Genomic DNA, 21,024 nt, shown 5'->3' with positions numbered 1-21,024 from the left:
TCACTTCATGTGTCAGGTCACCGAACGGTTGATGGTTGTAGTCTGCAGTTCTATTTTCTATCCTCACAATAGCTACACATACAAACAGGAATATAAGGTGTCCCTTTATACGAGTGTAAATGCTGATAAACAAACATGGCTATCAGGGTAACTCTGAGCAAATGACTGGACAGAGAAGCCAGGCTGATTCAACAGTGGATAAGAAATTGTTTATTTGACTTTAACATAATTACAGGGGAAACCAAACAGTCTGCAACATTCTAGCTTCAGTGGCAACCGCTCTAAGTGAATCACACTCAACACAGGAGGTCATCTCAAACTGCTTTTTATTACATCTTAAATAACAGTACATTTTAATATAGTTTCTATCTTGCATCCAGCTTTCGGTTGTACACTGACTGACTTTAAAATTAAATACAAAAGGTGAAAAGGGAAGAGTGGGGGTGCAGAGCTCTACAGTTATTTGATGGAGAAAGAGAAAAGGAAAGGGAATTTAATTAATTTTTAATATTTTTTATTTCATTGTATTTTTTGCCAACTCCAGGCCTAACGCACAATTACAGCACATTTTTTTGTACAGAATGTCGCAGAGAAAAAACAGAATGGGAAAAAAAATGTCACTACTGCTAAAGAAAGAGCGTCTCTGTTTACAAGGAGAAGGGAACAACAGAAAATTCTGCCATTCAGATGCTGCAAGATTTTTTTAAATTTTTTTTTATTAAAGGACAGAAAAAAACCTGTTATAAAATGTTTTTCTTTGTAAGTGGAATTTTGTTTGCTACAGAAGGAATGAAAATTCATTTGTTCCATTTGAGATTGTGTATGTTTAGGTGAATGAATGTACGTATGCATGTGTGTACAATTTTAACATTTACGTTACTTCTTAAATTTGTGGAATCCCTCCCAAGTATGGACCAAGTAACCGTTTATGTTGCAGGGTTCGCTCCTCAAGTGCATAGCTTTGACATTTTAGTTGAATCATGTATGCACGGAGTAGCCAAAAACAAAAGAGAAGAAAAAAAAGGAAAAGAAAAATATAAATACCATTGTATTGATATATTCAACAGGTTATTTTCTTAAAGAAAAACATCAAAGGACTTAATTCCATATGCACCTTTTTAAGCAATTCTACAGCATGCGATTCTAAGAGATAACCCACCCATGGCAGACAACCAAAATCTTTTTTTTTCATTTTTAACTTAAAAAGTTTCAATATCATTATTTTCAAACATTGATTTATACAACATGTCATTCACAAAGTAGTAACTGCATTTCCAAGCACGGCATGGGCACCTCTGTTAAAAGAGAAACATCCGGATTGCAACCGGGCTAAAGTGGAGGTACTCCCTACCCGACCAAATCACATCACCGGTCCCAACCTCGGTCAACAGAAACCAGGGAAAACAAAACTAAATTAAAGGAGGGGGAAAAAATGAATAAAAAAAAAAGAGGGCCGGGGTGGATTATGATCCGATGGGTTAATCTTCATTTAATTATTCTACACTGTTGCCAGACAAAAAAGGTGTAAGAATGGTTAAAATAGTTTTGTTGTGTTTTTGTTGGTGTTGTTTTTCGTTTTAAAAACGAGCATTCATCATCATAAACAGCATGTGCTTGGTTAGTTAACTTTTTTTTTCCTTTAGACATAATTCTATATATGCAAAGTTTAATTTTTGTGCAAACAAAGATTTGTGGACTACACTGAAAAAAAAAGAAAAAGAAACAGTCAAAGTATCATGGGACTAAATATACAGAAGGGCCAGAAGTGGCTTGAGGACTCCCTGTTGAAGCTCAATTCTCTCACTTTGTTCTCCAGTGGGATAAAGCTGGATTTAAAATGACGTGATCTGGAGGTTCTTCTAGTTTTCAACTTAAAAACAATCTCTAAAATGTGTAAAGACAAGGAAATAAAACAAAGCTTTGATCCTCATTTTAAACATGAACTGACAGTTCACTGATCTACTTCTCTTTAACAAAAAAAAAGAAAGAAACATTGCCAAAAAGCTAGTAAGAGTTAGATCACTGTCATGTAATAACCTTCACTCAGACCTGTGTATAATGAGGACGCAGGACATGGATGCTTGGAGGTGGCTTACTACAATACCAGACCATGGTCATGGGAGGAATGCACAATGTCCCCCTCCACTAAATTCCTCAAGCCTTTTCTTTTATATTTTTGTAGCTGAATGAGTGACAGACAATTGTGCTCTTTCAAATGAGAAGGGGGGTCGGGAGGGGGAGAGAGAGAGAGGGAAAGAGAGAGAGAGAAGTTTTGCCCTTGATAGATTTTTGGGGTGTTTGGAGTCAGTATCATGGTGTTTTTGAAAAGATTGGATATGCAATAAAATTGAACATTGTGATGTTGGAATGGTCTTCCACTCAACTTTGGAGTCCAGATGTCATCTAAAAAACAAACAAAGAAAAATTATGTTATTAAATAAATCATTGGTCGCCGTACAGTAAATCTCATTGAATCCATGGTTGATCATATGAGCATATCCATTTATTTGATTAACGATTATAAATATTCACAAACTGCAGACAGAAACGGCTAACTTCACTATATTTTACTCGTGTTTGTGCTAAAGTGCAATGTCAAAAACAATATCACAAGATAATCTCTGAAGCTCTGCGAGCAAGAAAAGGCGTCCAGAAAGAAAGTGGCACTGCATGGCAAAAATACATGAAAAATAGCTGATGTGATATTATGTTTGGTTTCTCTGCTAGTTTTATATGTTGCACCTTCATTCCCAACCTCCAGATGGCAGTCAATACAAACTCTGGCTGAGGTTGCATGTAGCTGATGCTGTTAGTAAACCATTACCTCCGTTTCACTCGCACACGCACACACACACACACACACACACACGTCACCATTTACCTTCAGACTCTAGTTCCAGATCTTGAGGAAGCTGTCCCAGGACCCTGTTGCCACTGCCATGCCGTCGTCGGTCACACCCAAGCAGCTCACCCGGTTATCGTGACCAGCCAGGACACCTGTGGAGACACCAGAGGCTGATGAATACCACTTGCCAGGATGGACGTGGATAAACAACCTTATTGGACATCAGCGAGTAGTGCAAGTGACAAAACAGTAAAGGTTTCAGGGCATTCATTGTTGTGACACTCAATGTGTTTTCGTCGTTTGGTTCACACCACAAAGAGAAGCCAATACTCCTGATTAGACTTATTGAAGGCTAATACTGACCTAATATGCTGGTAATCAATATTCCACCCACCAAAGGATCAAATAAGTGTATATTTGAAATAGCCAGCTCTGATGGGGGCATCGTCTGATCCCTGACCCCACTATACAATCAATAGCTGTAAAGTATTCATGCCTCCACATGGGCTCCTGACTGCCTTCATGATGTGGTTTCTAACAGGATATTGTTCAGCTGTTCAACATTCCAGATAAAGATATTCAAAGTAAAAAAAAAGATCTATGGTCACATCATGACAGTCTTGGAAAAGGCACAACACAAGATGTGTACAGTGGAATAAACAGATTTACCCAAACACATTTAGCAATTGGATAAGCCACGTTAAACTCAATCACATTTTTGTAACATGTCTTTAGTCTTCCCTGACAAGCCCAAAACCCAATGTATAAATTATTATTATGCATGTCAGGAGGGTCATGCGGTTTGTGCACCTCTGTCTGTCCACGGATCATCTCGCATTCTGCTGCAGCAAACTGCATAATATGTTGGGTGGCAAGTTAATGCTCCAAGGACCCATCGTGGTTGCAGTGACTCACTTTCTAAAAACATCTTTTATTGACTGTTTTATGCATTGACCGCCCGCCCCAGTAATTTATATTTCAGTATACACACTTTCCCTCAACATGCTTCAGGTAATATTTTATATACAAGACCTACTGTTTGGAGAGCTTGATGGTTGGCTGTGTACTTTAGTCCCAACAAAACCAAACCCACAAAGTGAGGGCCCCGCCCACTCTCTTCTGACCAGGTGCACGGAGTTGTGGAATCAGGGGAGCTAAAACCGTGCTATAGATTAATTCTCCACATTTCTTGTGTTTGAACTTCACCCACTGTCCGTGTTTTCTGCTAAATTGAAACGTCAGCTTTACTTTAAAAAGACTGTGGTGGTTCTGAGCAACAGCTGAGACAGATATGGTATATTTCTTCCCACACCTCTTCTCCACATTTTTGACTAGGACTGACACCAAACTGACATTTACTGCTGGTTACTCAGACGGCCCACAAGCCACCACTTTAATGGAGCAGACCTGGAAATATTGACTCATATTTTGAAATCAGTTGAAAAGATCTCTACTCTTTTGTCCTGCGTGGTGGCTTACCGGCACGGTCGGCCTTCAAAGTGTCCCAGACGTTGCAGTTGAAATCGTCGTAGCCAGCCAGCAGTAGGCGGCCACTCTTGGAGAATGCCACGGAGGTGATACCACAGATGATGTTGTCATGCGAGTAAACCATCAACTCCTGGTCAGCACGCAGGTCAAACAGCCGGCAGGTAGCGTCGTCTGAACCCGTGGCAAATGCATTGCCATTGGGGAAGAACTGCAACAAAGGTCAAGGGAGACGTTTCAATGTTGGTACTTTTGTGCAAACATCCTTTACTTCTGAGTGATGGATACAAATTATTAAAATGACTATATTTAGTTGTTGTATATTGTTATTGTCCTGGGGTTGTGTAACAGTAACTTGCCACACCCTTTTCTGTGCTTCTTGTAATAATTGAACAATGAACTCTGGAGTTTATAGAGTTTATTTTTGACCTACATTTTGCAGCAAGAAGTTATAACAATTTATAACTCAGCTATGTAGGAAAGACTATTACCACTTCTTTGAAAAGAAAACATTCAAATGCAGTGGCATTGTAATGGCCAGCATCCACAGCATCTTGAATTGCAATTTACTTATAAAACATGTGACTTTACTTGAACCGGACCTGACTTGGACATGCATAGAAAAGATTTGAGACTTGACACCCTCGTACGATTCGTATATAACATGTCAAAGAGAGTTTGCGTGTGCAGCCTTACGCAGATAGCATTGATGTCCGACTCGTGGCCAGTGAAGGTCTGTCGGCACATTCCTTCTCTGATGTCCCAGAGCTTGGCCGAGGCATCGCAGGCTCCAGACACAAACAGCCTGGTGTCGGGCGCCAGAGAGAGACTCATTACATCACCAGTGTGACCAGCAAATGTAGTTGTCTGCTGACCAGTCTCAATGTCCCACAGAGCACTGCAAGAAAGCAGAAAGAACCGTCAAATTAAGGTACGGGTATGGTCAAGACTCTTCTCATCAGTTCCTTTTCATTGCACAATTATCCATTTACTTGTGTTTATCTGTTTGTTTCGAGAGCTGCGAAAGTAATGCTTACAACAGCAAATTGACAAAATAAAACCAATACAATCTCATTGGAAACAAATCTAAAACGGCAATGAAGCAGCTTTTGTTTTAGCTTGTTTGTAGCAATTGGCTATTAGCTGAGCTCACGCACTGTGCTTCTATAAAGGCATCGCAGCGGTGGATAATAAACTGCTGATGGAGCAGATTGAAATATCGCTTTTCTACTTGTGTATTAATCCACCTGTACAAAAAGCCTAAGAATTGGTAACGAGCCTAGTTGTCGTCAACTCAAGTAATCTTCGGCGGCCTCTCTGCTCTGCTGCCCATCTACTTCTCTCTGTGTGTTTGTTTGTGCGTGTGAACTTGTAGCTCAGTCTCAACACATAAAGAAGAGTACAGGCTGCAGCGGGATCATAAATTACACCGAGAGGTTATAAAGTAGAGATAAAAGAACGTCAGAGTTTATCAATACCACAGTCTTTAATTATTTAGCAGGGTTAGGGTTTGACCTTTGCCCGTTTAATACCGGTTTCCAGTAACCATGCCAAGTGAAATTACAGCTGCAATATACAAAACAACATCTGGAGCGCTTTGACATTTTCAAACATTCCAGAAGGAAACTGATCGAAGTGATGCTGGTAGCTGTGTGACGTCTGTGTAGCACAGGCAGACCCAGCACTGGAGGCTCACGGTTGACTTGGCTTTAAGCTTAGCAGTATATAGATTATATTGACTGAGAATCTAAATATCAATCTGAAAACTTAACGTCTGTAATGTTTCTGTATATTGTGTTGACAAGGCTGGAGGGTAAGGAACATCTCACAATATAACAAACAAATACAACGGCCTTGTATCTAATTATATATTTTGTATTAAACAAGTGTTGAGCTAACACTGTGTTCATTTTTAAATCGGGTAGATCGTCATGTAGTATTGGGTTGTATTGAGTGCAGTACCACAACTCACCAGGTGGTGTCTCCAGAGCTGGTGACGATCTGGTTGTCATCCAGGAAGCGACAGCAGGACAGGTAACCTGACAGTAATCAAACACACGGATTGAAGAACTCATTTATGACAGGTCTTTTCTATAGCATTAACAAGTAGAGGCTTCCTTCTTTACTGTCTGTAGAGGAAGAAGTTATATTCAAAATTACCATCACACCCTTAGAGTTAAATGTGCGTATGGGATGTGGAGGAGATGAATTGACTAATTCACTCCCAGAACAAAAAAACAAAAAAAAGCTGTGTGGTATCTCTCGGTTCATGACTTTCTTCCATAATTCATCCTTTCCTTACTGGCAGAGTGTGCATGCATACCCCTCCCTATAGCAAGAACTAAAATGCTGACACACTTCCTGCATCATGTGACACTGATCAGATGAATGCTCCTTGCCCAAGAGCTTAACACTTTCATTAGTTTGAGCTGGGATACGGCTCAACCAACTCCTATTTTTAGGGAGAAAGACACAACATGTGACAGGCATCTCTCTGATATGAAAATATGTGGTCTTACATGAGGTTAAAACAATGTCACTATCAGACATTAATAACTGAATGGCTTTGGTTCATGCGTTTATCTTCTCATCACATAAATTAAGACTAATTTAAACTTCTGGAAAGCAAAATTTTTCCAAAAATGCAGCGGATAAGTGCTCCGTCATGATGACATGACGACAACATGATATTATGTAAAAAGCAGTGCACACTGGCTGGGTGAAAATGATCCTGCCGAGTGTTGCCTAATCATGTTTTGCATTTTCCAGTTACTTCTCAGTGACATTTGGACCATCAGAACACCCTGGGATTGATGGTCAATGGGTTCATGTTAGTGGATGTGTCCAGCTCACCTGTGTGACCAGCCAGCTCGCGGCTGACGCGCACATTTCCCTCACGGGTCTTCAGGTTGTAGATGGAGCAGATGTTGTCCAGGCCTCCACAGGCAACGTAGTTCCCAGAAGGGGCATAGGCGCACGTCATCACCCAGGAGGAGCGCAACGGGATGGCGTGGACCTGGAAGACAGAAGAAAGATTTAATATTAGATTGCATGCAGTGACAGATGGGGGAGAGAGAAGGAGAGAGAGAGAGAGAGAGAGAGAGAGAGAGAGAGAGAGAGAGAGAGAGAGAGGGGGGGAAAGAGAGAGAGGCATGGGACAAGTTTGGTCCGAAATATTAACTTAACCTTTCAAGGGCACAATGCTCACTATAAATAGCATTACTTGGCACCCTCAAACACTCACAAATTATTTTATAATGAACCCGACAATTTGTCAACCTAAATGAAACTAACTGCCAGCGAAGGGGGAGTAATGGGTATTGCTGACTTAAGCTTTGATTACCAGATAAAAACTATGCGCTCTCCGCTTTGAGATCGTTACAGTTCTTTGGAAATGTGGAGTTTCTTACCTTGTTTGTGGTGTAGCTGTCCCAAATAATGAGTTTGCCATCCTGGGAGGCGCTGACCAAAAGCCTGATGGAAATAAAGATAGTGTAAACTAAAGAACAATTCAAAATGACCAGTCCATTTTAAATAAGCAGTTTATCAGCTCAAAAAATGGCATCTTGCATCCAATTCCGTGATGGATATGTTCATGTATATATTAGTTATATATTGGCCCTCAGTTCCTGTCATCTCTGACCTTCATAATGAAAATAACAGTGGTTGATGCATACAAAATGTGAGGGTATGGCTATTCGTGTATGAACATTTTGAATATCTACAAAACAAATTGTTGTGCAGACTATACTTTAACTTTCTTCGGATAAAGAAAAACTGCAAAAGCTACAACAGTGAATGAGGAAAAACTTGGACTGACTAAAGGAAATGCACCACGCTGCATGGAGTTAAAGCAGGTAATGAATATAAAAGCTTTTAATCCAGCACCTGTATACCAGATAAATCTGTCACGGCATTATTTTTAAAGCTGCTGCTGCATCAACAACACGGTATTCCACAGAACGCACAGTGCTAATCCTAAAATGGACCGCCACAGAGAGCTGCGGCATACTGGCTCAGTTCTGTGTAATTCTAATATACGATTGAGTACTTTTTATGGGCATCAAAGACCCAACCTGCAGTGTCTGTGTGGTAAGCACAGTCATTCTAATAGGAACTGTTACAAACCCTGCTTTGCAGTCTAGAGACAGCTCTGCTCTCTGGGTGAATCCAACCAGAGTAACCACAGTGAGAGTCCCAATACACATAGGACCAGGAAGAGGAGTGAACACACCAAGGCCTGATGGGACTTTGTAAATCTTAACTACCAGGCTGGCGGTAACACGCTCACATGTGCACACTCCCGCTGATAACAAGCCAGAATGGACAGAATGGTCTGTGCTGGGAATTTTAGTCTGACAGAAAATTAAGTGTCAACTTCAGAGCTTTAAAATTAACAGATTAACCACAAATAAACAAAGAGGTTGTCAAAAGCAAGAAAATGTATTAACTTTAAAAAGGCTCCTTTTAAACTTTAGGTGCAATGCCAGCGAGAGAGTACGGCTACATCCACACTAATATGTTTTCAAACTCCAACCTGCAACTGCAACCTTTGAAAATGCATATCACTTGACCATTCACGTACACTGGGCATACGCGTGACTGTGTAAACAGGAAGCAGTATTTTCTACACACTGCAGTTGGTTTAGTTGCAGAAAATACTGCGGAGGAAGAACGGCAATGGACAAAAAGAGGGACCAGAGATTTTTTAGCTCAGACGAGGTCCAAGTGTTGCTCAGTCATGTGATCGGGGCGTGACGAATCAGAGGAGGACACGTTGTGACTGCTAAGGCCCAATCAAGTAGGGAACACGGGCGTCTACGTCATCATTTCCAAACTTCTCCGTTTATGACCGTCCATACTAGGACGTAAGCATGGAGTTTTCAAACTTAAAGGTATGCGTTTTAAAATGGAAACTTAGTGGTGTGGACATGGCCTCAGAGTGTGTGTGTTGGACACTGAATCGCTGTGTGCGTGCGTCTGTGGGACACAATGATGTAATGAGACGCTCCCTTTCTCACCAGAGCAGCTCTGACAACATGGTTGGGAACAGAAGCCCAATGTTTGGAAAGCCCTGATTTTGAATACCCAATCAGTTTGTGTGGCTCATTACTCATCAGGTCTGTTTGAGTAACTGTGATGCTGTCTAGTGACAGTCAATCACAAGGAGAGGAGTTTTTGCTCTAATGTAGTTCTGCAAAGCTCAAGTTAGGATATTTTCTCTTGTCATGAAGACATTTGTGCAAACTAAAAGATAAGTTTCAATGTAAATTAGAGAAAAGGTTTAGATGCATGTAGACAAATAAAGAGTAATCATATAAATATAATAGTTTGATTAAACTACACTGTGGTATTCCCATTAGCAGCATTATTATCAGCATGTGCTTGTCATTCTCAATTTAGACAACATAATTGTGTATCTTGAAAAAAGAGTTAATTCAATATTATTTATGATTTTTCAATGGAGTCGTGTTGTGATTATCGCCCAGCCTTCACTGAAGTGAATAGCAGCAAAAGAAAAATGAAAACATAAGATGTAGCCACAATTTCACATATATAGTGAATACTTAATTACAAAATCTACATTGATTTGAAAATGATCTTAATTCGCCACCATAGAAATAGAGGTAACTATCTATGGTGCAGTATTATATGAGCAAAGCCACACAGGCGACAAAAAAAAGGGGTTATGAAAACGCTGAAAACCTCCTTATCACGTCATACCAAGTCCTATTGTACCAAATTTGATGAAAATGGCTCACTTTTTCCACCAGAACATTTTTTTGTGTGAAGACTGCAATGTCAGCTGTCTCCCAGGCACTGAAATAAAACTAGAAAGGAAGAACCCAGATCTTCACCGGATAAATAAGGGCAGTGCTTTGGCTATTGAGTAAAGTTTGACGCTGAACCACTGACTAATAATATTAGTGAGATGCCGGCCTTGGAACAGCGCTGTCCGACTGAGAATAACTAATAATAATAGTTAATTTTGAGTAATGAATAGTGTAACCGAAAATTTAGGCCACCGATTTTTCTTTTCTTATAATACTATAACTACAAAGTTTTGCCTTTTTCAGGCATGTATGATTTTTTTGGGTAGATTAGACTACAACACCCAGAACATTTAACTCAATATAAATTAAGGTTTACGAGGGGAAGTTGAATTAACGATGGTGTTCTTTCTCAAACTGTTGGGCGACCCACCACCACAGACTGAATCCAAGTAGCGCCTCCATAGGGCTAAAAATAGCGGACTTAGCTTCAACTGTGGGTCAACACATCTTTATGTGACCTTTCTGGGTGGCTGAATCTCAGCAGGTGGTCTAATAAATACCCCAACTCCTCCAGAAGTGAATCATTAACAGATGAAAAAACAGTTCCAACTACGACTGGAAGGATGATGAGGTGACATGGCAGTTTGCAGCGGTCCCTCTGTGGACTGACGCACACCGGCACTACAGTGATTAACTTGTTGGTTGCTGAGGTGAAAGGTGTACAACTCCTGGGAAAAAGGTGTTATATGTGAAGATCACTGGAGTGTTTGCTTCATCTTCCTTGTCTATCTAGCCTTAACACAGCTCTAACAAAGGCTGACTCCATTTTGAGTATTTTCCCTACCCACATACCCCACCCCCATTACACAAACACAGCACACACAGATACACATGCACACACCACAGTAGACATACTCAACGATAGAGTGACTGATGCATGCCCGATGTGCATAAAAAAAATTACCTATTGTGCGTGTGCACAAATATCCTGCTTTTGAATCCAAGAACACCGAGTATATGTTAATCTGATAGATCGCTTTGTACAAATGTCGAGAGTGAGCTATTGTAGGATGTCATGGGATTGACGAGGACCCTCGGGAGAAGTGACGAGCACAAAGACGGTCAAGCTTGCCTTTATATTCATTTCCTGTATTTAGGCGAGGGGGCTGGGCTGATGGGATGACATATTTAGTTAATGGACAGAATTGAGTGGAATGAGATTACCTTGAGTCAGTGCCCCAGTGCATGGCATAGATTTTAGCCAGATGCCCCCTCAGTGTCCGTCTAGTGCGCATCTGAATTCGGCCAACAGGGTCGATGTTAGCTGTGATCTAAACAAGATAAAGATGAGAGGAAAAGTCACTTTGAGACGGCTATATGTATTTCTCTGCTATTTGCACTCAAACTTTAAGAAAAACAAAAAAAGAATGCAGTCTTAAAATCCCACACTCGGTATAAACACTACCCACGGTCAAACATCAAAGCTTATTATAGTATATTGTATAATATATTTGATCATAGTGAAAAAATAGTGAGGTTATTAATAATGATATTTATCTTACCTGAGACAGGGTAGCATCCGCACACGCTTTCCTGGCATCCTGAAACACAACAAACCATTAAAATCCATTTCAGCCCACAAACTATTCACAATTAGTGACCATCAGTGCATCAAAAGGTTCTCACAACTGAACACTTTGAGTACCACCTGATAAACCAAATGTTTATGTCCTGAAAAAGTATGGTTTCGGTACTGGTAATATCATTTGTCCCGTGTAGAACTCGTCTGTCACAAACTGATAATATTGTGGTTCCTTCATTACTAGATCAATGCACTTTGTCAAAATGGAAAACAAATATATAATTGTGTGATCTCAGTTTAAGTGCATTGTAGCCATAATAGCAACCATTTAAAAAAATAAATAAATGTCATTATGCAATTATGGAGCAATACAAGTAGGAAAAATGACAGCATTTAAACTCTGCATCATAGCAATTAAGATGAAATCTCATTAGGCTGCATATCACTACAATGACGTAAATAGAAACCCTGTTTGGGCTTTAGCAGACAGCTTAAAGTCGCATTAATCATCTGTGATATATAGTATAGTGGCACATGATGGAATATTGCCATCCACCGCAGTCGTTGGTGGCTGATTAACGGCGTTGTCGGCAATGAATTCAGGGAATTTGATCCAATGTTAACATAATGTCATTGGCTATAAAAACTGTAAAAGGGGTTTTGATCTTTTAGACACTTAACCAAGACAGACCTGTGTTTTGAAGCACAAAAAACAAAATGGCTTAATGTCGGCTATGTCTTTATAATATGGAGAGGCATCACAATAGGAAGCTTCTTGGTGAAGAATCTGCTTTCATCAACACCTGTTTGAAACATAAGTCTCTAGAGCACCAAATGTGGATTTGTAAACAAATATAAAAAACAAACAAAAAACCCCTGGCAGGTTTAAGGACTTGAAGGCCTTACTCTGATTTGGTTCTTGAGCTGCTCAGCCTCCTGGCGTAGCTGATCCAGTTCACTCATTTTCCTCTGCTAATGGTGTGCTTCGCTTCGCTCCGCCGCCTGGATTCTTGCTGATCTGGGGAGACAAGAAATGAAAGGCATAACATATATTCAAATGTACAATTAAGTAATTTACTCTGTAAACCTTTTCCTTTCTTTCTTTTTTTTACTCCGAACGCGCCAAATCACATGCGAGGCCTCGACCACAGTGCAAAGACCTTTTGTGCTGAATCTTCCGTGATGGAATTATGGACAAATTGCAGCCGAGTATCACAGAGTCTCCTAAATCCCTTCCAGACAAAAGTTACAGGGAATCACAACTGCCCAACACTTTCGAGACGAGACTCAAGACTTGTCCTTGCCATCATCAAACTGTTACCTAGCAACAAGCGCTCTGCAGCTACTTTAAGCTTAAAAGAACATTTTTGAAGATGATGTTGAATTTGTTCTCTCTTCCCTCAAACAATAGCAAACCCTTGGGCAAAGATTAGGCAACACTAAGCAGATGATAACCATTACTCAACAGCCAAGGCAAAAATAAATAACAAAAATAGGTTTAAAAAGAAAATATCCACTTAGCCATATGAGAGCAAAACATACCCCTTTACTGACAAAAGAAGCAAGTATTAAGTCCAGATATTGAGAAAGCAGAGAGGCACTACAAGAGACCAGCTTCGGATTTGGTGCACGACTGGAACCCCAAAGTGCTCCGATGATGGGCAAGGTTTGACGAAGCCGTCAGTGCTCTGGCCTCTGGACTCTAAACTCTCCTCCAATGTCATCCCTGTAATCCTGGGACACAGTTGATTCAGCTCCTCCAGCCAAATCCGGTTAAGACAAAACCTGCTGATGATCCTAAAAGCAGTGGCTATCCTGCTGACCTCAATCCTCTGGTTGACACTCTTAGCACTGACACTTTCACTCTCCATAAAACGAAGACAAATTCTAATCAAGAAGAAAAATACGACTGGAACAATTATGACCTCTGGCCAACAGGCTTGTTGAACACTGATGGAATACCTAGTGTAAGCAGTGCAATCATTATTACTAGAAGTGCCTGTGGAAGACACAGAAAGTCAGATAAATCTCTAAATCAGATGTTCATATAAACAGTTAACCGCAGGATGACATATTTTCAGTGACCCCCGTCCGGTGGAAATAAGTTCAGGAACTGTCTTCCTTTGATACTCTCTCCTCTTCCTCATTTCAAGGACTAATTACCTCACAATTTTTTTTCTAAAAATAAATGTCCTTATAGCAAACTATAAGTAACGTCGCTGCCCATCTGTCAAATACAAGCCAACTACAGCACCATTTGCAATGCAAACACACCTTACCTCCCTGTTTCGATACAAGTCCTTTGTCTTGGGGAGTGTTGAGACCTTCTGAATGAACACCTTATCCTTCAAGCCCCTGACATCTCTGTAGCTACCCGTCACCTGATTGGCCAGCGCTGTAAAAAATGGGTCTGCACCTAAGCAAGGCGCATTAACCCTTAATCTTGGTGATAAAAACATCTCATGGTCATATCACAGGCCAATTGTTCTTTTCTCTGTAATATCCCTCTGATTAAGAGGTAATGTGACCTACCGGTGTGTTTTTTTTTAAGGAAAGACATCAACTGGTCAACAGATTTTGAAATTCAGGCATTGTGCTTGAATTGTTGTTTTTAGAACACTCAAGTAACGTAATCTTCTACCGCCAGTCCAAACGTGTTCATTGTAAACACTCTGTTGTCCTTCTGATATTTTCACCTAGCTCTGTGCAGAAGCCACGCAAAAGGCTTCTGCTCCCATAAACGTACATGATCTGGGGGTAGCCTCTTCCCATGGCCCAAGAACTATGGGGTGGAGTCTGCAGTGCTAAACATTGCCAAATTGTCACACATGCCTTGTGACAGCGACAACATATGAACCGCATCATTTGGTCTGCATGCAAGCGCTGGTTGTCCTGGCTTTAAATGAACCAACATTCAGCTTCGACAAGTAGCAGAGATGTTTTACTCGCACAATAGCAAAACGTACTTGTCCGAAAATGGAAAATGTAGGCCTATTAATAAATAAATAAAAATCAATAAGAGATTTAGACAACTTGAAAAGAAGATACAAATACACACGGAAAGCCACAATTGTATTTTGAATGAATTGCAATATAACAGGCCTGATAACGTCCAATTAAATTTGCTGTTCCAAATGTCGCTATGCTGTTAGCTCTGGCTTTAGCCAAGCAGGACTGTGCCATCAACTCACGTTAGTCTTATCTTGCAGATTTCTACCCATTTGTTGTTCATAATGTGGCATTATTTAGGTGTAGTAGATATATCACATTACCTATACCAATTGGAGGGGTGACTACGGGATGGTAAAAAGAAAGACATGGGTACTTTCTGGAGGTAAAACAATGGCTTAATGGTTAAGGCTGGTTTCAGTTTCCATTCAAGGGTTTATACATATGGGTTCCTCTTAGAAAATAACCTGCCAACTTTAGTGCACCAAACCTAATCTAACACATTTAGGTAAATATATTGAAATAAAAAATATATTTGGTTGCAAAAAGTCTAAATCAATAACTGCGAGATATCTACAATCCATTTACACGAGTGAAGGCTCGATATCCTTCCTGGTAATGCCCTGCCAGGCCTGTAGTGCAGCCATTCTTCACTTTATTCTTATTTAAAAAAGGGACTTTTTCCTCTTCACTTTTGGTTAAAACAAGTGAAACACATGATCGGTTGGGCTGTGGTCAGGTGATCAATGTAGCCTGTCAAGAACATTCCACTGTTTGGTCCAGGGAAAAAAACATTTCTAAAATTGGGTTGTTTCAGACTGCATTGCATCAATGCATTGCATATATTTCCGCTTTACTCATCACCCCTGTGCTAAAAAATAACCTTGTCTCTAAGATAAAACAATTCACATAACAGGTTAATGTCTAATTGATGAAATGTAGAGATTTGAAGAATAAAAGAATTTCTACCGACAAAAAAGTATAATACGGTAGCAGTTGTTACTGCCGTTGGTATTAGAGGTGTGATTTTAGATAACTCTCTCCCTTGTGCTGCTGGTGGGAGTGTTGAAACCACTGGCAGCCCAACAGATACAGCCTCGACTGCGCTGCCTTCTCTTTCTGCCAGCTATTTTTAGAGAGGTGGTGGGGGAGGAGGAGGAGAAAGAGAAAGAGGAGGAGGGGAGCAGACTTCACATTTTCCAGCCACTCCTATCAGCGCCGACATCTCGAGCGCAACACAGTGACAAGGAGAGAGGAAGTGTAATTTGACTCCACGCTCACTAACAAACTTGGTTGGTATTTCTCCTTCCTGAATGGCAATGATCATGCAAGCACCATTCATTTTCTCACCATACAGACGATTCATTGGGCTAGATTGCGTCTTAGTCGGCGAACATTTCAACTGAGGTTTCGTTATACAAGGCACAGAATGAGGGAAAAAAGTAGACTGGTAATCAAGGAATTTCACGATTGACAACACGACTTAACAGACAATATGTCCACCTTATTAGCACAATAACCATCAAAAGGGGACTTCTGATAACGAGACTGACTTAATATCAAATATCTGAATATTATTTTATGAATTAATAAAAACAACAACAATGATGGCTAAATAAATACAGTAGGGCAGCAGGTGTGAAGGGATAGAGATCACATGATGGTTTAGATGGGTCGGAGAGTAGATTTCTTTGGGGAAGACAAAAGGCTCCACCCTGATGACATAAGGAGTCGGGTAGGCGGTGAGATGTTCTGGTGCGCAAGAGGATAGAGGCAAGAGAGGCAAGTTGGAGGACAGAGCCAGATTAAACTAATGAGAGTGAACAAGCAGAGGACAATTGGGAGGGGAGCTGCTAATTAACCCCTTGGTGAAGAGGAGCAGGCTCAGTTAGCTTTCCAACATTAACAACTGAGCAGAGACGGCCTACACCTACGCCGCCCTGTGTTTTTTGGCCAACTATCGATCTTTTTTTTTTATTAATGTAATCAATTATGGGAGGCATCGGATAATGAGATGAGAAATGCGCCATCCGCGTGTAAATCAAACGTCTGGACTTCCTGTCACTCGTAGCAGAGCTGTTGCACGGCGCACAGGACAAAGTCCGCGACACGGCGCTGGTCAAAGACGTTAACTCAAGCATGAATCAAACTGGCTGCTGGTACTCTCGTAGCGGCCGTGTTAACTGGTGACTTCCGGCCGAAAGTCACCAGTTAACACGGCCGCCTGTTAATCCGTAACACCGTCATCCCGACGCAGTTCCTGGAGAAGTAATATTATGAACCCAGACAATACGGCGTTTGATGCTCCGACCTCTTTGAGATTTCCACAACAAGTATGAAATAGTTATTTTCGTGGTGGACGGCAGAAATGGAAACTCTTTGCACGGAGGTAAACCACAGAGATAAGCCCCGCCCCCTCTATGACGCGTCCAGCTCGAATGACGCGACTATGCAGACTGTAACACAAGCAGTTCAGTTTGTAAGGTGCAACATTTATGAAAGTGTTGGTCAGTTTGTCTGCTTGACAATCACATTTTGCTGCAATAAAAATTATAGAAGTGAGATGAACAGACTGAAAATGGTATCTTAGATGCAATTCTGTGACAAAGTTTTCCTTTGGGGACAATTTGCGGTGAAAAAAAGGGAATAAAATCGCAATACTCAATATATCGCAGAATCATGATAGTATCGAATCGGGACCCAAGTATCGTGATAAAATCGAATCGTGGGGCCTCTGGTGATTCCCACCCCTACTATATTTTTAGGTTAGACCCACACTGAAGAGATTTTGTCGTACCGTGTACTGAAAAACAAGTCCTGACTACTGTGTGTCTCCTTTATAACACGTTTAAAGTATGATATTTGAAAAACTGAAACTTTTTTACTATTTTATGCCTTAAGGTCGCTGGGCCCTCTACATTTTGCTCGTCCACCATCTCCTGGATCACTGACTACCTCACAGGCAGACCACAGTTTGTCAGAATGGGCCGTGTGCTGTCTGGGACGGTGGTCAGTGATGTTGGAGCCCCACAGGGAACTGTTCTGTCTCCCTTCCTGTTCACCCTGTACACCACTGACTTCCAGTACAACACAGAGTCATGCCATCTGCAGAAGTTCTGATGACTCTGCAGTGGGCGGTGTATGAGGGATGGACGGGAGGAGGAGTACAGGGCAGTGGTGAGTGACTTTGTGGAGTGGGCCGGTGAGAATCACCTGCTTCTGAAAGTGGCCAAGACCAGAGAGATGGTGGTGGACTTCAGGAGGAAGACGACGGCTCCGAGTCCTCTGAGTGTTCTGGGAGAGGACGTGGACATAGTGGAGGAGTTACAGGTACCTCGGTGTTTCCATCGACAGCCGACTGAACTGGAAGGCCAACATCAACGCTGTGTACAAGAAGGGGATGAGTCGACTCTTTTTCCTGAGGAAGCTTCGATCCTTCAATGTGTGCAGCAAGATGCTGGAGATGTTCTCCAGTCGGTTGTGGCCAGCGCCCTGTACTTCTCCATTGTCTGCTGGGGGAGCAGCATTGGAGCCGGTGACACCAACAGACTTAACAAGCAAGTTAAGAAGGCCGGCTGCATCATCGGCTGCAAGCAGGAGTTTCTGGAGCAGGTGGTGGAGAGGAGGACGCTGAAGAAACTTTTTCCATATTGGACAACCTGGACCACCCTCTCTACCACCTGCTGCAGGGCCAGAGGAGCACTTTCTCCAAGAGAATCATCACGCTCCGCTGTAACAAGGACCGCTACAGGAGAACATTCCTGCCTACGGCAATACAACTTTATAATAAGTCAACGCTTGCCAGATCCTCTGTGGATTAACCACTGTACATGTTTATGGTTATCTACACTTCACACATTATATTACATACATTATTTGCACTCTCCTATTGTTATTTTTATTTACACCTCACACACTTAATATGCACATACATACATACTTTCACTCTTGCACTTAATTTAATTTCTAAATTAATACTCTGTTCGTCTTTCTTTCATCCAGCTATTTTATTTTATTGTTATTTTTATTAGTATTATTAGTGTGTGTGTGTGTGTGTGTGTGTGTATATATATATATATATATATATATATATATATATATATATATATATATATATATATATATATATATATATATATATATATATATATATATCTTTCATCCCTGTTGTTTTTATATCTTATTTCCTGTGTAAATGGCTGCTACTCGACTCGAAATTTCCCCTTGGGGATTAATAAAGTATATATTCATTCATTTATTCATTCATTCATGTGCTATGGGTACACCAGGTGACATAAATGCGGCACACTACTCTGTTAAAATACAGAGTAGTGTGTGTTTTACTACAAACGAACATTGTTTGTGAACTGCTGAGCTCACAAAACAGACAACGAGGAGTTTGACCATATTCACTTTGACTGAGCCCCTTCGGTTTTGGAGTGTGTGTTTTTCGTGTGGTATTTGGGGTGAGGGTGCATGCGGGTGTCAAAAACCCCAAAGAATGTGATTGGAACATCTCTGCTGCCTGGGTTGGGTACCGAAAACCGGTGTTTCCTTTCGAGGTAACGCCCGTTTTACACGCTGGAATCTGGACGAGAAAGCTGCAGAGTTTCTAGAGAGGGAAAAGACTATCGAACTATAAACTCTAAACTTCCTGCTAGAAACTTCTGTTTCCCTGATGGAGGTCCAACGTCAGAGCAGAGGAACCGCAGCTGACCGGCAAGAACACCGGCTGGGAGCTCTGCAGGAGAAACGCTCCAAGCCGCGACACAAAGGGAGATTAGGAGACGTGTTTGTTCCTCGGTTCATTTGGTGTTTAATTGGAGTTAAAAAGTTTGAAGCTGTAGTTTGAAGTAAAGTATTTTGTATTTATATTTATAGTATACTTTAAACAATTAATATATTGTTCAATTTGAAGAAACATTTTTTGCCTTGGCAATAAAAAAAATTGTCAATCGTTATTTTGTGCTTCTTTTTTTTAAAGTATCGGTTGAGGCACCGGTGTCATTTTAAAAGTATTGTTTTAGCACCGGTATCAGAAAAAACCCAAACGATACCCATCCCTACTGGGGACACCGTGCACACTGGAGCAGCGCCGATGCAAGTGAAGAGAAAATGTATAGGACTATATACTCCTGCAGTATTTTCAGTCTAAACCATGATGATTTATATTATTCTTTACATATTGCCCAGGGGGTGAGACAGACAACCTTGTAATTAGTACACGGTACTGTAGTATTCGAAAAGGTGGAGTAAGGGTGGTGGGCTTAATAATTTACGCCCTCCTGCTTGGATACCATCTTCTAACACCCCTTGCCTTCAGGAGGATCACATTCCATTTCACCGGTCTGATTGTTCCTACTCACTCACCTCTCTGTCCAATCTTACAGCCTAGCGTGTTAGAGTGACATTAAGGTCGCGGTAGATTGGCTGTTCCTAGAGCCATACAGTACGAGGAACAGAAGGGGATGGAATGGACGTTTTGTTGTAGTGCTGTGACAGAGCTTCGCTACCGATTGTCTGTCAGCGCGCTGCCTCCACCTTAACGTGAGCACATAGCCTCTCGAAAGCAGGCGTTTCCTTTTTAAGGGTGTTTCCCTAGCTGTGCTCGTGTGTGTGTCTCTCTCTCTCCCCCCCCCCTCTCTCTCTCCCTTTGTCAAAACATTCAGCGGATGTGGCGACAGCACACACACTTTCTGCTACCTCCATTACACTCGTCACTGTCCATCCAGGCTTTGAACCAGGCTATGCAATCAGCCGCATTACAATAACAGGTTGCACAGGACATCCTGACAGGCAGGCTTATGCTAACAGACAAACGTAGGGATAAAATCAGGAAGGAGGGTGGTGAATCAGCAGGAGGCGCTGTGTGTGGTGGTGCTGCTGCAACACCAGAGGATCGGCTGGCACCTCACTCAAAACTAGGTCAGTCTGACTTAGATTAGGCCGAGCCCATACTCGTAAACAAATAATCAAAACTGACTGTCAGCTAGAAGCTGAATGTACCGAGTGTAGATGGCACGCAGGGCTATGTGAGGGAGAGACCCTGTCGAGCTGGCCACTGCAATAACTCAGAGTGGCAAACATAGAAATGAAATACAACACGTGTCTGATAAAGTTAGTTGTTTCCTCACGGCTTATTTTGGACTTGCAGTTGGGATTAATTCTGTGACACTGAGTCCCAAAGTGTGGATATGCACAGAAACCTCAAAAGCAAACAAGGTTACTGGATCTCATTCAGACCTGACAAAAAGCCACGAAAAGCGGTTTTATGTGCAGTTTTAAAATGTTAATTTTCTTCTGAATGTCGACACCAGGATGGTGAAACGGCAGATGGCTCCAAAACTCCTATGCCGGGTTTACAATGGGACTGCACTTTCAGGTCTTGA

At 41.3% G+C, this 21,024-nt stretch overlaps 1 protein-coding gene across 1 annotated transcript in view; it reads right to left on the bottom strand.

Moving 5' to 3' along the window:
* Window positions 1-193: 193 nt before the first annotated feature.
* gnb1a (guanine nucleotide binding protein (G protein), beta polypeptide 1a) overlaps window positions 194-21,024 on the bottom strand; it is a 35,496-nt gene continuing 14,665 nt past the window's right edge. Inside the window, exons 2-11 of the mRNA XM_079225989.1 lie at window positions 12,593-12,704; window positions 11,667-11,705; window positions 11,329-11,435; window positions 7,741-7,804; window positions 7,184-7,346; window positions 6,303-6,369; window positions 5,027-5,228; window positions 4,325-4,541; window positions 2,882-2,997; window positions 194-2,403 (exon numbers count right to left, since the gene is read on the bottom strand). Of these exons, the coding sequence (XP_079082115.1) occupies window positions 2,891-2,997; window positions 4,325-4,541; window positions 5,027-5,228; window positions 6,303-6,369; window positions 7,184-7,346; window positions 7,741-7,804; window positions 11,329-11,435; window positions 11,667-11,705; window positions 12,593-12,649 (1,023 nt within the window). The 5' untranslated portion in view covers window positions 12,650-12,704 and the 3' untranslated portion in view covers window positions 194-2,403; window positions 2,882-2,890. The remainder of the gene's footprint in view (window positions 2,404-2,881; window positions 2,998-4,324; window positions 4,542-5,026; window positions 5,229-6,302; window positions 6,370-7,183; window positions 7,347-7,740; window positions 7,805-11,328; window positions 11,436-11,666; window positions 11,706-12,592; window positions 12,705-21,024) is intronic.

The sequence above is a fragment of the Taurulus bubalis genome (assembly GCF_910589615.1).
Source record: "Taurulus bubalis genome assembly, chromosome: 11".
NCBI classification, from domain to species: domain Eukaryota; kingdom Metazoa; phylum Chordata; class Actinopteri; order Perciformes; family Cottidae; genus Taurulus; species Taurulus bubalis.
Note: the sequence above shows the minus strand (reverse complement) of the source record. Positions and strands in the feature narration are given on the sequence as shown.